Source organism: Oxyura jamaicensis, chromosome 8, assembly GCF_011077185.1.
Source record: "Oxyura jamaicensis isolate SHBP4307 breed ruddy duck chromosome 8, BPBGC_Ojam_1.0, whole genome shotgun sequence".
NCBI classification, from domain to species: domain Eukaryota; kingdom Metazoa; phylum Chordata; class Aves; order Anseriformes; family Anatidae; genus Oxyura; species Oxyura jamaicensis.
In genome coordinates this window covers 5706955-5723495 of record NC_048900.1, presented here as the reverse complement: position 1 = coordinate 5723495, position 16541 = coordinate 5706955, and the positions used below count along the sequence as shown (strand labels likewise).

General features: G+C 39.1%; 2 protein-coding genes across 3 annotated transcripts in view; one reads left to right on the top strand and one right to left on the bottom strand.

Moving 5' to 3' along the window:
• The first annotated feature begins 483 nt into the window (after positions 1-483).
• CLCC1 (chloride channel CLIC like 1) lies at positions 484-12970 on the top strand. The gene is made up of 11 exons (XM_035333361.1): positions 484-501; positions 646-741; positions 1632-1739; positions 2675-2896; positions 3988-4128; positions 5538-5631; positions 6736-6833; positions 6913-7059; positions 7644-7937; positions 8486-8735; positions 12349-12970. The coding sequence occupies exons 1-10, from the start codon at positions 484-486 to the stop codon at positions 8714-8716; spliced, it is 1449 nt and encodes a 482-aa protein (XP_035189252.1). The 3' UTR covers positions 8717-8735; positions 12349-12970.
• Positions 10648-16541, bottom strand: part of GPSM2 (G protein signaling modulator 2) — a 25544-nt gene continuing 19650 nt past the window's right edge. For both annotated transcript variants that reach the window (XM_035332908.1, XM_035332907.1), the window contains 7 exons: positions 15817-15925; positions 15277-15406; positions 14677-14747; positions 13300-13476; positions 12331-12493; positions 11997-12214; positions 10648-10897 (listed from right to left, as the gene is read on the bottom strand). In XM_035332908.1, coding sequence (XP_035188799.1) covers positions 10733-10897; positions 11997-12214; positions 12331-12493; positions 13300-13476; positions 14677-14747; positions 15277-15406; positions 15817-15925 — 1033 coding nt within the window. In that variant the 3' untranslated portion in view covers positions 10648-10732. The remainder of the gene's footprint in view (positions 10898-11996; positions 12215-12330; positions 12494-13299; positions 13477-14676; positions 14748-15276; positions 15407-15816; positions 15926-16541) is intronic.

Genomic DNA, 16541 nt, shown 5'->3' with positions numbered 1-16541 from the left:
GTGCAGCCGAAACAAAACTTCCTATCAGGTGATGTGTTCTAGTGAGGTCGCTTAATTCTGTGATGCTGAAGGCTTTGAGCCTTCAATTCTGTGATGCTGGAGACTTTCCTCAAGGTGCGTACCAAGTCGTGTAGAAGAAGCACTGCTAAGACTGCAGCTGAGCAGTAGCCAGAGGAGACGGGCCATTGTTTCAGGGCGAAGGGGAACAGGAAGGCTAGGGCATGCAACAAGGAACGTAGCTTGGTGTTTGCTCCCAGTCAGGCTGCATGGCCAGCCGGGCCGGGAGTTTCATCTGGCTGAAACGGTGCGTGTGCTTGCTGAGTCAGTTTTTAGCCGGTCGGATATCTAATCTGATGCTCTGTGGGCTCATGTGCTCACCAACACTCAGAGGAGGGGAAAGGGCAGGTGGGGGAGGAAAGGGCACGACCTCTCCTTTTGATGGCAGCATGCATTTAGATAAGCATAAAGCAATTGTCACTCTGGATGGCGCCTAGAACAACAGTGAGAGGCAGCGGGACATAGCTGAGGGAGTACGTGCAGAAAAGACCAACACTGCTTTTAGCCCCTTTGCTTTTTTTTAAAAAAAGCTGACCGTAAGAATGCAATGTGGCATATTGACAAACTGTTCTTCTTTTGTAATTTTAGGTAAACTATTATGATCCTGAGGATAAGACAGTGGATACAGTCAACACTGAAAAGTTACCAAGTTGTTTCAGGGAAGTGGACTCCTTGCAACAGAAGGTCTGTGACGGAACTTCAGAATATTTTCTGGTCTTTTCTAGTTCGTGCTTTCTGACAATGCAGAGGCAGGTGAAGCAGGTGAATTGCTGGCACAGCTTGAGAGAGATCATGGATTATACAGGGGGAATTTCTTCATGTAACTTTAGGGGAAAAACTAGAAGTGATTTGAACTTAATTCCAAATTGCTGCTCAGCCTACCAAGGCCTGTTTCGTAAAGCATTCTGAGGTGTAACAAAGTCAGGAGGAGTTGCGTGCTGTTCGGCGCTGACAGTTTAAACGTGGTGGTGGTGGTGTTACTCCATGCTGCCAAAAGCCAGGAAACCTGACCTTCTGTTTGAGCTGTTCAGTTCTGTAAGATTTTAAGGGGTGGGCTGTTGGTGTAAAGAGTGCACTTGTGGCCAACCATATTCCGTGATGTTGGCAGCTCTCAGAAGTCCTGTAAGTGCCCCGCTCTGCTTCTTCCCTGAGCTCAGAAGGATGCAGTCATGCTTGTGTAGCTACCAAGACCCACTTCCCTCATCTGTCTGGAGACCCAGTGTGAAATGTAATTGTAATAGTGTTTGACTTAGTATGTGTGGATAGAAACTTAAAAGTTAAGGAGATCCAGATCTTAAGTTTTTCTCGTCTTACTGAGGCTGGTATTCAAACTATGCTATCACCAGAGCTGAAACCCCTCCGACTTGGCCAAAGCCATGGAAAGCAGCAGCAGTATGGAAACGTACACCTTAGCAAATGCATGTGATTTTTATCTGGGGTGCTAATCATGGGATTATTGCCCAAGTAATGCGCTTCCATTAACTGTGGGTGTCATGTCTTGGTGGTATTTTTTTTATCTCCTACAAACGAGCTGGTTTGAGCAACAAACAAGTAAAAGCATCTTTACATTGTAGATTGCAGAATGCGAGAAGAGGAATGCCAAATCACGGGAAAGCCGGAGCTTTTATATTTTTAAGCGATACTTGAATAAGATTCTAAATGAAGCTGGAAAACTTGGCCTTGTAAGTATCTGAGTATTGCTTTAAAATGAATTTGAATTCATATTACCACTTCCTTTGTTTTTCACAGTTAACAAGTATTGATTATTTATTCTCTCATACTTTACAATTCAGTTCCCTTCATTTTAATTTTAAGAAAAAGATGATACAAGTATGTGCATCCGGTACTGCTGTTAGAGTTACCGCTGTTTGCTCAGTTGCCACTTCATCTGTGAAGCACCTGAGGGAAGACTGTGAATTCAGAATGTGTATCCAGGTATCTGTTGCTGGGGTGCAGCTACTGTAACACCCCCTTCAATGGTTGTTAAACTGGAGAGAGCATGATCTTGTTTGTTCATTTGGTTTTATGCCTTTGTTTTAGACTCTCCACACTGCCCATCTAGGAGTAGTAGCTCCTAGAGTCTGCGTAGAAGAATCACCTCATTACTTTATTCATTACATTGTCTTTGGAAATACTTTATTTTTTCTGTTCACAGGTAGAAGCATAAATTTTTAGCAATTAGCAAAATTAATATCTTAAAAAAGAACGTTATACTTAGCAATGTAAAATTTCTTATTTCCGTGCTTAGTGGCTTCTATCTGTATTACCCAGGCATGATCGAGTTCAGGGGCGCACACAATGCATTAATCGTTAATACCTATTAATGAGAAGCAATTGTAAAATTTTAATAATGCTGCATTGTTTTTAGTTTTTTGCAGAAGAATTAAAAGAGAACAACATAGTTGAGTTCATGATTTATAGGTGTGAGGAGAGGGATTATATATAAAGCTATAGTGGGCTCCCTATCCCGTGTCTTCATCCTGCAGCCCACAAAAAGGGGCTGGTATATGCCGAGGGTCTGTAATCAAGATTTTGCATAGCGATACGGTTTTTCATATGTCCACGTATTTCCCAGAAGACAACTTCTGACCATCATTTTGTTTTGCTTTTAACTCAGCCTGAGGAAGACATGGACCGTGTGCACTACGATGCTGAGATCATCCTTACAAAACAGACGTATTTGGAAATCCTCAGGTTTCTCAATGAGGAAACGTGGCAGTCAGGGGCTGTGGATGATGCCCTTAGTGACATTTTGATCAATTTTAAGCACCATGATGGTAAAGCTTGGCATTGGAGCTTTGAAGACACTTTTGGAATTGATTTATGTAATATGTTTATGGTAAGAGAAGAAGGAAGGTATATATATAGATTTTTTTTAATTACTTTTTTTTCCAGTTTCTTTGTGCAAGTCTAGCTAATGAACAATACTGTCTTAACTCCACATGAAAATCAGCTCCTTCCATCGTACGTACAGTGAGTCACTCTTGCTTCTTGGCTGCTGAAGGTAGAGGTGATTTAGTCAGTTAAAGTAAGAATTAAACTTTTTCTTTTTTTCATGGTCTGAATTTCTTTTTGTAGAATTGCAATTTTTTTTTTCTGGTACGCATTTTTTTTCTTTCTTTTATATCTGGGTTGTGTGGCTGTGTGATTCCTTACACTAGTTTCTCATCATTCATCACTTACATTTATAATGCACAAGTTGCTCGTTTTCCAGTTTGCCTCTTGTTCAAATAGATGCTGTAGCTGTTGGCTCCTGCAGGAGCTGGAGCACTTTTCTATTGAAACAAGCACATATCTGATGTCTTAGGTTTTATAGGTTAGAGTTGTGAATTGAGTAGAAAAAAATTGTCTAGTGTTGGAGAGAAGAGTGTGACTGTGTGAAAACGTCATATTCTCTAAATGGAATTAGAAAATGTTAAACAGAATAAGCTTGTCTAGTTTTCAGGTAGTTCATGGAAGCCAAATAAAAAAGCAAGTGGTCCACATTGTAACTTTGCTCTTAGGAGTCCTGAGATGGAAAAAGGCTGTACAGTGCTTCCCGAAGTCCTGCTGCCGGTACTTAAACTGTAATGTGGCCTCTTAACCAAACTGCGGCAGTTGGCTGCAGTGGTTCTGTGGTTCATAGCAGGCACTCCAACAGCCAAGTGTTGGATGATATCGATTTCGTGATTTTAACTTATGCTCGGTAATGTGATACAAGCCATAACAAAATATCATAAGGAAAAAAAGAGCAATCGAAACGTAAGACTGGTAGTAATGCCATGACACTTCCCTGCTCTGTGCTGCAACAGATATGCTATGAAAACAAGAAGTTTCCGAACTTTCTGTGTAAGTGATGCTGGTAAAAATGAAAGCTGGCAGTTTTTTCAGATGTCCTGATTACAAGCTTGGAAAATTTGGATCATAATTCTTTCCTATCTTCTTTTTCAGATACTCTTGTGCTTAGTGTGCATTGTGATTTTAATAGCTACGGAGCTGTGGACACGTATTCATTGGTTTGTTCAGCTGAAACGTGTTTTATTAATAAGCTTTCTCATCAGTTTTGCATGGAACTGGCTTTACTTATATAAAGTAAGTTGTTTTGAAACCTAAATGGCTTTTAGGCTTAAAACCCGACAGTTGTGAGGGAGTTAAGGTTATTCAGTTGACTGCAAAATACAAGAGGAGATGAAAGGCTGTGTTTTGTATGTTGACAGGTGTATTAGGCTTAAAGAAGAACAAAAGAAACCCTGCCGATTTTTATCCTGCCACAAAGGTGCACAAAATTCACAGCGCAGTAGAATGGTGATGTCACTGCGTGGGCAAGGAGCTCTGTTCCGTGACACAGCTTGGTAGAGCTTGGTAGAAGTCTTATGAAAAAGTGCTGAGTTTTCTTTGCTTTCAAAGATTCCCTACCTGAAAGTGTATTTCGCAGGTGACAGACAGAGACAAATGCTTAACGCATGGTGATAACATAGTCGGCTGTACAGTGGTGTTGGTTTTAACGGGAGGAAGTTGACCTACTAGGTCATGGCCTGGCCACAAAACCTAGGACACGTCCTGTCATCCGAACTTCACTGCAGCTCGTCAGAACTGCCGAGCAGCTGAGGTGCCAGGGTCTAGGTTGGCTCTCGAACAGGGCTGGATCGCTGTGCGAAGGACTTAGTTTGAGTCATTGAATGATGGCAGAAATTTTCGGCTGATTATTTGCCTTAACTTCTTCTACTTGATTATCAGCTGCAAACTGTCAGGCAAAATTTTAATGACTTGTGGGTGTTTATGTTAATGGAATGATTAAAAAAAGTAAAGAGAACATAAAGAGAAACTGATGTTTTAATAAGTAATTTCATAGCAGCTGTCTCTGTTTTGAATCCAGAAACACTTTAAGGAAGCATGATGTCAGATTGCTTTTGCCCTGGATTTACATCTTTGAACACTGAAGTTTACTGTTTTGATAATTCAGACTCCATTCGGAGAATAAATCAGAGGTAGCCAGCTTGGGAGGTTTTTATCCATTCCCAAGAAGTACTTAGAATTTAACTTGCTTTAGGAAGCATTTTTTTTAAAAATAGATTTACCCAAGTAATTATGCCGTGCCCGCTAAATGCAGGTGCATGGCGTGGTGCTGCATGGAGGCGGCGTTCTGTGCAGGTGGCTCTGTGCTGGCCGCAGCAGAGCGGGCTCTGGGGGTCTGGGTGCCCCTGCACCCAGCCTGTGCACCCTGCGGTGCCGCGGGGATGGGTCTCAGCCCAGGCGCTGGCCCAGGGGCTGCAAAGCTCTTGTGGGCTGCAGCTGTCCCAGGGGTGTTGCTGCTGACGGCAGGAAGATTGGTGGTGGAAGCAGTCAATGGTTTTGAAACTAGTTTTGTCCCTGCAAAGAAACTTCAAATGGGGTTTCGCTTGTGGAATGTTGCTTTTTCAGATGTGCAATGAATCTTAAGTCTTTACAGATGATGGCATTTCTCTCTTTATTTTTTACAAATATTTCTGATTCTCCTGCAGCTGGCCTTCGCGCAACACCAAGCAGAAATTGCTAAAATGGAGCAGTTTGATAACGTCTGTGCTGAGAAATTGGACTGGAGGGAGAGCCTTATTGGTAAATATTTGTTTCGTTGTTTTGTGATAGTTTTTAAGATCCCAAAGTACTCAGTAACTGTGCCCAAAATACTCTTAATTTCTTCATAAATTGTAAGTACACTGAATGTTCTTGAGCAATACATGATTATGTGGTTTTACCATTTTTCCATTTCACAAGACTTTCCTTGCTAGGCCTTTGAAGGAGAGCCGATGGCAAAAATGTTCTTAGGTCCTGTCCTGGGGTTACTTCTTTTCCTATAAAACTTGGCCCATGAGTGTTTCACCAGCTCCCCCACCCCCAGTGCCATTCAGTGCAGGTCATCAAAGATAGAATGGCAGAATCAAAGGGTTTTTTTCCATCTTTCAGGCATGTGAATACAACAGAGTTCGGAAATCCTATCTTGCAACCAATTACTCTACTTCCATTGCTATACAGAGATGGTTGAATTTTTTGGTGGTCATTATTTATTATCCAGTGGTATAGCAGGTAGATTAATGACAGCAACTCTTAATGAGTGTCTGTTGTGGTCTTTTCTTGGAACGTAGTGGCTGGGATTGCTTTGTGTATGTCAAATTTTGGTGGGTTTTGGTATGACTGTGCTGAATTCAAACTACAGAAACAAACACTGGTGTCATAAATGACTTAAAGTTGTCTGAAGGAGTAAGACTTTCTGCTTAGATCTAAGATACTCTCTTGAAATGTACGAGGTGCACGAACATTCTTCTGCATAACTTGCAGCCTGGCAAGTAAGCGGTAACATTCAACATTACTTCTGTTTCAGTGACTGTGGACAAAATGTGCCAGATAACAAGTGTTTCCATTGGTCGTGCTTCTTATTCTGTGACTTCTGGACTCTAAATTCTTCCAATAAAGAGAACTTTCTTGACCAAACATGGAAAAACATTAGTTTCTTCTCTCTTTCCTTCCATCCTTCCCTGCATCCCTATGTCTGGATAAGCTACATTGCCAAGCTCATCTCAGATTGTTAAAAATAAATCTGGGCTTTGAACCATATCTAGAAGATTTCCATTAGGAGTTGAAATGCTACTTTCTGTATTATGATGATGTCATAAAATGTGTTTTTTAAAAAGTAGTAAAAACGCATCTCTGCTTTGACTACAGAATGGCTCAGAAGTAAGTGGACGTTTCAGGATGATCCCTGCCAGAAGTACTATGAAACACTACTAGTGAATCCTGTTCTGCTGGTTCCACCAACAAAGGTACGTGCCAGACCCAAAGCGACTGTGTGTGATTGTCTGTCAGCAGCGACAACATTATTTTGGGGTTGTGTTTCTCTAGGCATTGGCTATTACTTTCACCAACTTTGTAACTGAGCCTTTGAAGCACGTGGGACAAGGCATTGGAGAATTCATCAAGGCGCTTATGAAGGAGATACCACTGATTCTGCAGATTCCAGTGCTAATTATTATGGCTCTGGCTGTCCTGGTTTGTATGCATTTCTTACATTTAAAAGCTCTCATTTATTTTTATATACTAAACTTCTTTATGCTTAAGTATTGTTATTAATTACTGCTTATTTGTGCTGATGAACAGATTTCATAGCACAGATGAAATTATTTCTACAAGGGATATTTTTCCTAGACTGTACTCCTTGTAAGTACAGTTGGTTTAGCTATTAAAATAACTTAAGTTTGTATTGAAATTGCATCACTTTCCCATTGCACAAGTAGGATAAAATAGCATTAAACTGCTTACAGTCCTAGACTCTGACAGTTTATTTGAAATTATGTACCCTTTTGTTAAGTATCATTACACAGTGATGCATCTAATTGGCATTTTGTGCATAATTTAAGGAAGGTGCCGAAGGCTCTAACTCCTGGCACCAAAGACGGGTTACAACCTGGCAGCTCCTGCAGGGTGGTCAGACTGCAGTGAGCTTGAATTTTTCGCAGCCATTCTGGTCATCCATGCTTTTCTTTCAGTGCTTTTCAGGTTTGTGACTTTGAATTCTGTGTGAAACCTGTAGGTTGCAAATGTTTGCAGTTTTGTTTTTGTTTTCCCACCCCTAGGCTTTCTGCTATGGTGCAGGATCATCCGTGCCTATCATAAGATATATAACGTCTTCTCAGAGGAGGACGCTTCCTCCACCTGACAGTCAACAGGAGAAAATAGACTTTGGGCGATATGATGGGAGTACCTCGGATGGCTGTTATTCACAGAAGATTCCTTACGTTTATAGAGGAGCTTATGACAGAGGAGATGCTCAGCTGAGACCTGGAAATGGCAGCAGAAACCCTGACATGTTGCATGCAAGCAGTGAGCCAGACGCGCAAGTAGAAGAGTCTCAAAAAACAGCCCCTGCTGTATGTTAGTCTTTGAGCTGGGATTAAGTTTGCTAGATTTCCGTGCTGTGTGCTAGAACGTGGTTAAACAACAGGCTTACCCAGGCCTTGTGAGGAGAGGTACCTGTTCCCCTATAGAACGATGTGGTGTAGGTTGTTTTGGGCATATTTTGTTCTGGAAAAATACTGTGTGACGGTTAACTGTGTCAGGAAACCACTGAATGAGAGTATGTGGTAGGAGAGACTTCACTTGTTTTGAGAGATCTTCTGTACTTGTAACTGTAAGACAGTACTTATTCCAGCCTCAAGAATATAGATTACTCACGGAAGGGGAAAAAAGCCCAATGGACTTTCCTTCAAATTACAGAAAATTTAAAACAGATTTGTACTCTAGATTGTGCTTATTTCCATGCGCTGTTTCCCCAAGCGGGGAAAACAAGATACCAGTCAATCATACTTAAAAGTTAGGAGATCTGGGGGAGTTTTGCCCTCGAGCTGAGAGGCACTTGAAGGAATGGACACCATCGGTTTAGGTTTGTTGGTTAATAGCTTATTATTAATTTTTACAGAAGAGATTGCACACTGAGTCTGAAGTCTGTAGAGTAGAAACTGCCCCGGCTACAACAGTTACTGAAGAACATGCAGTGGAACAGCAAAAACCATCGACAGGCAAAGCAGAGCAAGAGACTGGCGAAAACTGCGATCCTAATAAAAACCTAGAAGGAGCAAGTTCTACAGTGGGGCCACTTGAAGAGAAGAAAAAGAGCAGTACATGTGACACCCAGGAAGGAGGAGACTGAGGAACCCGCAGCCTCTGCTGTAAGTTTTGTCTAATCTTTAATTGTCCCATACTTAACGAGTTCTGCTTTAGTTCTGAAATGTTTTAGTTCTAAATGAGAGCTCAGTAAGCTGATGAGAACCCACCGTTGGTCAGAGCATTGGTAAGCGTAGCTGTGAGGCAGGGGTTAAAAATTGAGATTGTGTACATACTGCTGGAACTGGAAATAATTATGCTTTTAAGTAGGATAACACAACGTTAAGTAGCCAAGAGAACAGCTTTGTGCAGGTGGCTGGCTTCTTTGAAATCCAATTTGTGGCACAAGTTTCAAGTAAAAGTAGGTATCCTGTGGTAGGAAAACACTGACGCGCTGTGATTAGCAAACATAATCCTAATCAGATAATTGGAAAACAGCTTGAAGAAAGTTTTTGATAGTCACATAATTCATGTAAGACTAATTGAAGCTAAAATAGAAGTCTCAGGAAGGACTACCCTTGTTTTATATTCTTTAAAATCAGTTTTCAGTAGATAGAAGTGCTATTAGTCAGCTCAGTTCTGGAACATCTTGAAATCAAGGGCAGAAGTGTGAGAAACTGATGTTGTATCAGGTTGTTTTAGGGATGTTCAAAGCTGAACAAGGAATAAGAAGCACTCAAGAACAAGTACCAAAGATGAACTCACTAAAATCATGGTACACCTGATTTTGGAGCAATGTTCTGGCATTTCTCCTTAGAAGAAAAAGAAATTGTTTCAGTAGAGGTCAGTTTTTCAGGGGCTTAGAAGGCTACGGAAGCATGTCTGTAAAACTTTCAACAGTTGTCTACTTTATTAGTCTTAAAATGCCATTTTACTCTGATGCTAAAAGTAACTGTCAATTCTTCTCCATGGGTATAATACTTGAATTAAAAATGAAGAACGCTTAGTTTATAAATAACCAAAGTAAGCAGTTTGCCACCTTAGCCATTAAATCACTGACTTCTAACTGAAGTCATGCACTTAAAACAGCGCACAGACCTCAGGGTTCTCCAGAGCCCTGTACTACACTGGGGCAGTACAGGTATCCGCTGCGGGTGAGCACTAACACTTAGATCTGCTGTTCTCAAGCAACCCCCAGCACAGCGCATAGTCTTTTCAGAAGTAGTTCAGGTCAAGTAATAAGCAGCATAGATACGGTTGTTGTTTGTAATGCTTAAAATGGATTTAGTGGAGGAATTGACCTGATGTCCATGGTAGCCCCTGCCAAATACCACCCAGCCCTGTAGAACGCTAGTGGTGGTGGAAATGTACAATCTAGAGAACAGCACTGATAGCTGTTAAATAAATATACTGTTATAAATATATACGTACACTAAAGAAGTTAATATATTAATATACTTAGATACAAGCGCATCTTTAAAATAGTCTTCTGATTGTTTCCTACATTATTCAGTGTAGTTTTATATTTAAGTTAATTAAATACTGCCAAAATAAACCCAGCATATTTTTAAAATATGATTTTTGTTTCAAAGAGGAGTAAAACTGGGTTTTGAAATACTTTTTCCTTTTTAAATAATCATGATTGTAGAAAGTTTGGAAGAAGCAAAAACAGACTAAGTTCTCAAGCTATTTCACAATTACTTTTATTTTAAAAAAAAATTATAAAAGAAAAATGGGACTGTTTTCCAGGGAGGTATAAATCAGAAAAAAAAAAAAATCAAGTTTTCTTTAAAAAGAGCATATACACTTAGGTCTTAACGCTAGATGTGGGAGAATCCACACATCAGCACTGAGAATACCTTGATGTTAATGTTCATAGACTAGAGCAGTTCAGAGGGAGATACAGTAATCAGTATCTCAGACTGCTAAAAGTAGCTGCCAATATAAAGAACAGTGGCAACGCCAACTACTGGTCATGAACACAATGCTGCTATTATACAAAAATGATTAGAAAGGAGACAAAACTACTAATTAAAGTCTTTTGTAAAAAGGCATGTATGTTTTCCAACAAACATAATTGATTCCTAAGACACTAGTGTACAGTACGAGCCTGTTAATTTCCTCAGCTAGAACTCGGTCCTTTTATAGTAGAGGGTAAGTGGACTCTTTGCTCATCCATTCTCTTAGCTTGCGATCGCAAAATCAGGCTGAAAAAGTCCTCATCTGGTACAGTTGGTCCTTTTGCAGATGATGGAGGAGCACATCTTTGATCATCCAGTCTAGAGCCCTGTAGACAGACCAGGCAATAAAGCTGCATATTTACAGGAAAATATGTCTTTCAATAAGTGAACGCTATAAATGAAAAATGATTGAATGTTTGTTTTTCCCAGATTAAAAGTTATTACATGATTTAATAGTTAAGCTTTGGAGCCTTAACCGTTCTCAAATGAAATTACTAATTAAAATTGCAAGCATAGCTAAAATGGTGCCTCCAACTGTATCAGAAAACAGAACCCCCAATTTAGTTCTTGTTCCTATTGCAAAACATGATTCAAGTGTCTTTTGCCAGAAGAATTTCAGTGTTAGTTCTATTAGTTCTAGTCTCATATGACCAAAAACAGGGTTGTCTTCTGACATACCAGCATTGCTCTTTAGGCTAGGACTGTTACCCTTTTCTTAGCACCTTTACTAGAACAGTAAAGTTTTTACAGCTGCCTTCCTTCCTTTCATTATACAGGGAATAAAAATAGCTACACTGTAGTACAATTAGCATAAGCAATACTTAGAGGTTTCCTTCAAACTCAGACTGATTTAAATGTACTGATGTTACAGAGCAGTTTGCATAAAACGTCTGAGCTTCTTTCTGTGTTCATTTCACACAGTTGTCAGCTCCTGGTCAGATTTTACAAGGTCTGGCTGTGGACTGCAACCATGTCCTTGAATAGAGTTGTCTTTGAGGTAAGTCTCAAAATAAGCAACTCTTTTGTGCTTATGTGCATAAAGCAGTAACAGCAGTACTGGATGACAAGTTTAAAGTTTTCCATTCTTTTCTGATTGAGCACAGTCCAGGTGTATTACGGATTTGCTACACATAGTGCACATAAAGAGACAGAATTTATCATACTAATTTCTAGATTCTTTGCTTGACTCAAAAAAGTAAATAGACAAGTTGCTAAACTAGATACTTCATCAGATAACATATATATACACGTACATACTATATATATCTGGGTGTGTATGTATTTGTGCATGTATGTGTATGTATTTACGTTCTTACCCACCAAATCAATTTGTATCTTAAAACACATGAGAAGCACAGAGGCTTAGTTGAAGACACTAAATATTTATGATGCACAAATCAAACCCTAAAAGACTCTGAATCTTACCTGGCATTTTATCAATATATCAAAGAAGTCATCATCTAGTTCTCTGTTGTTACTTGCCATCAAGTGCCCCAGGACTGACTGACTGTTGTGCTGATTAAGACGAAGTCCAGGTAGGTTACTGAAGCTAGCGCGCTGGTCGTCTAGGCGGCGGCTCTGGGAGCTGGCAAGTAAGTCTAGAAATTCATCTGTGTGGGGTGAGACTACAGAAGTAGAAAAGGCTGGGGGAAGAAGACAAACAAATGAGGCCAGAAGTAAGCACCCTTCCATTCAAATACATTTTTAGGGTGTCATTTGACAGGAACTAAAAGCTACAGATTTTGTTTTTAAAACTTACATTTTCTTATTGTTTTAGTTGGAGTAGAGGATGTTGCTACTGAAGCAGCTGAGAATCTGTTCTTCTCCTGGAAGTAGCATCTCTGATCATCCATCCTGTTACTCTGGAATCGACTCAGCAGATCAAAGAATCCTTCATCTGCCATTGTCTCGCGACTGTTTCTCTGGAGAGGAGAGAAAAAATAGAGGTACTTTGAACTCACAGGTACCTAAAACCAGGACAACTGTGTGGCAGTTTCATTCCAGTAATGTGTTTGATAACTGAAATCCAGTAAGCTAATTTTTTTTAGTCATCCATTTCTATAGACAGAGATTTAGCCTAATAAGAAATGCTAATAATATGGCAAACACTTCTGGAAGGTAAATCTATTAGAAACATTTTGTTCTCTGAAACACAACAAAATATTACTCTTATCAGTACAAATGGAGTAACTCCTCCTCAGCCACTAATCAACCAGCAACCCAAATAGATGCCCATGAAAGAGAAAACAAGAACAACAGCAATGAACAATATCCATTTGCTCCTTAGGTCTGTGGTCAAAAGCTGTCTTCTCTTACCAAGATCAAATGACTTTTTTTTTCTTAAACTGATTTCTGTGAAGAGTGCAATAACCTAAAAAAATGTCAAATATCTTCCGCTATCTGAATCAGAAAAGCTACGTTTTTTTTTTAAGTTAGGAAAAGCAGGGTCTGTGAGAAACTCTTAATATAAAATGTATGTGTAAGCTGACCTGTAACTTGAGAAAATCCACCTGGAAAAAATGTTCCAACAGTAGAAAAAGCTTAAAGGTGTCACCACCCAGGAGACAGATGTAGATTGCCAGATTCTCCCCTCAGTTTACAGAGCCCCAGCGTTTAAATCAAGTAAACAAGTAAGAGTGAAATGGACATCTGCAGGAATGTGTTTTTCATAATTTTGGACAAACCAAGATAAGTAAAGGCTGTCACCTCCACAGCTCTTCAAACCTACCCTCTGAGAGTTGGGAAGACGATGATCAATAGAATTACTGGCATCCTGCAAAACTTTGGAAGCAGTGCTGGTTTTGTACTTTTTGCCTTTTAGTCGATTTACAAAATGCAGTTTTGCTGAAGGTTTGGCAACGAGTGGTTTCTGTTTAGCAAGAATCTCACTGTTCCAGTTCTGAACCTACAAAAAAAAAAAAAAGACCCATGAAACTAAGCCTCCTAATTTTGATCACTTACGGCTACCTCTTATTCAGTTCTTATTTTCCTCCTCAAAATGAAGCAGCTTTACAATATTTACTTTATCCAACCACTAAGACAGTTTTTAATTCTATTCACTTGACGTGTGGTTATTGATATCTCGTTACCTGAAGCAGGTTAGTACTGTTATTGACCAAAATATGGGCAAGTGGTGCATTTAATCAAACTTGCTGAAATTTTCCTTGCTGACTGCAGTGCAGGAACTCGAGTTCATGTCAACTCAAAATATGCCATTCTTATAACTTTTACAAAGCATGAGTGCAAAACAAACCCCTAAGGGGAAACAAACCTAGATATTTAATCGGCTTTCTATGTAGTCCTTTACATACACAGAATTCCCAGTGAAGATTGGAGAGGAAGAGAGAAAAATATCAGCACAAGAGTAAACAGGAATAGCTATCTAATTTCACTGGATAACAATGGATAGCTTTATCAACCTGAAAGAATTTTCATAAAAGAGAATTCTCTTAAAATAAATATTTTATCTATAAAAATGATAATAATTTCATCCAGAACTAACAAACTTGCTATAATATCTGCACAAAAAATAAACCCTTTAATCTTGATCCTACATCAGAAAGTGTGAACACAATCTCAAATCTTTCAGCAATACTGCCTACCCCGATGAAATGACTTCTAAAGCTTATTAAAGATCAACGCACATTCCACCTCCAAGCAGGTGGTATCCCTGTATAGCCAAACCATAATGCTAGTGTCATACGTTCCATATATCAAAGACATTTATGGAAAGAGTTTTTGGAACCTACCACGTGAGTATCTTGAAAAAAAAAAAAAAAAAAACCTTTATAAGAAATAAGCTGCAACACTATGTTACTAGTTGATAATAAAAATCCACATTAAATATTTTAGTGTATTTATTAGTGAAACACACTACGTGTATTTTAAGTAAATTGATTGCACCCAAAGGAAAACTGTTCAGAGCAGCTGAGCTAAAACTTTGGACTTTTACACTTTCTGCATCAACCTCAAAACACTTTTGAAAAGGAGATGAAAGGAATTCCTTTGATGCACACTACATTCATAATTTTGAGTATTAAACCCTTACAGAAGCCTTTAGATTTTTTTGCTGTCTCGCCAGCAGAACAAAAAGAAAATTGCCAACCTTTTCTGGTGTTAATTTCATAAGTTCCATGTTCTCCATGCTGTGTCGGCGTCCTACTCTGGGTCTGGTACCTTCAAGAAAGAAAGTTCATCTTGTTATCGTTAAGACTTATTGTGTCACCTTCAAAGCTGTAGCAGTTTTCATCACATGTCCAAGCAATTCTGAGTTCCAAAACTCAGCACAGGATAAATAATCACTAGTAAAAGCAGCTTTAAAAACCACACTGATCCAAGGTGTGTAAGCTGCTTTTACGGGACAGAGAGAGGAGCCAAGGACCTTCAATTCAATCAGGAACATCAATGAACCAGCTTTAACTCTAACCCCATGTTCCAAAAATGATTGGAAGAAAAAAAGAATGACAATTTTGCAGCTAGTAGGCAAATCTCCCAAATAAAAAACAAACAAACAAAAAAAAAAAAAAAAATCCGGGGAACAATTAGAAACTGAAGGTGATGCAGGAAGCGAGGGGGTCGCATACTGCAAAAACAATTTATTTTTTTTTCTGGTAAAAATATAAAGCATCTGTAGTCAGAAACAATGCAAATAACAGAATCATTTTGAAGTTTACTGTTCAAAAGTATTCAGAAAAAAAGCACACACCATTCAAATTGTTATCTACCACATGGCTTTCTGACATCATGGAGTTGTTTGTGCTGTAGCTTAATCCAAGAACCATTTGAAGATCTGAGAGATTAAGTCTAGCAGTGAGTTCTCCACTTCTATCTCCTACCTGCAAACCAAATAAAATAAGAAGTTGTTACTGTAAAGAAATATATACGTATATAAATACAAACATTGTGCCCCCAGACTTCTGAGAGAAAAAAATTTTCCTCGCTGAAAACTGAGACCACCTTTTTCATGAAGTACACAAAAACTAAAAGGTTCAAACCAAAGCCTGTAATAACCTCTGCTAGGCTAATAACCTGGATCCCCTGCTGACATTACTGGAGGTGACAACAGAACTAAGGCTGCAACTGCAGTGACATATGGCTGATGAAACTTTGAATAAAGTATCTCAGAAATTATTCAGTATCCTTTCCATTATTCAAAATCACGTGTACAGACGCACCTCTGTAACATCACTGTGTTAAGTGAGAGCAAAAACCAGGCAACCAATGTATGTAAATGTGAACATCATACCTCTCTTGAAATCTCCAAGTGCCTCTCAGCAAAATGCATAGCCTGGTCGTGATTTCCCAGAGCCGTGTATGCATTCCCCAAGCTCCAGCACGCTCTTCCTTCACCGATTCTGCAGAAGAGAAACATCTTCAAGGCTATCTCCTAATAATCGCTGAACGCTAGGGGTCGGGTTTGCATGCTATTACCAGATTACTGTGCCAGGAACAATTAAGACTATCTTCAGAAACCATTCCACCACCACGCTAAGCATTGTAATTAAAGGACTGTGATCTGGCATAATCATAAATACAAACAAATCTCATCAAAACTTGAATTTTTAAATATACAGCAAACATTTAAGTTACTCTTTTCAGTTTTACAGGCATGGAACATTTTATAACCTCCTTTCTTTGCCTCAGATTGCAAACCTTATTGTTCTTCACAAATTTTGCTTCCTGAATTAGAAAAAGTGCATTTACAAGTTGTAAAAACAAAAACAAACAAACAAACAAACAAACAAACTGTGCCCAATATTACAAAAACGGTGTAGAAGTTATTATAGTCATTATTTTAAAATAAGTATTATTTACTACTGAATTATTCTCCCTTCCCCACCCCTTACTGTTTTCTTCATTTGTGGAAAAGTAGGAGATGTATTCTTAGGAAGGTATGCAAAATTATTATTATATTATCAAATCATGGAAAAAAGTGCTTACTTTACAAAGATGATACCAACATAAGAAGAT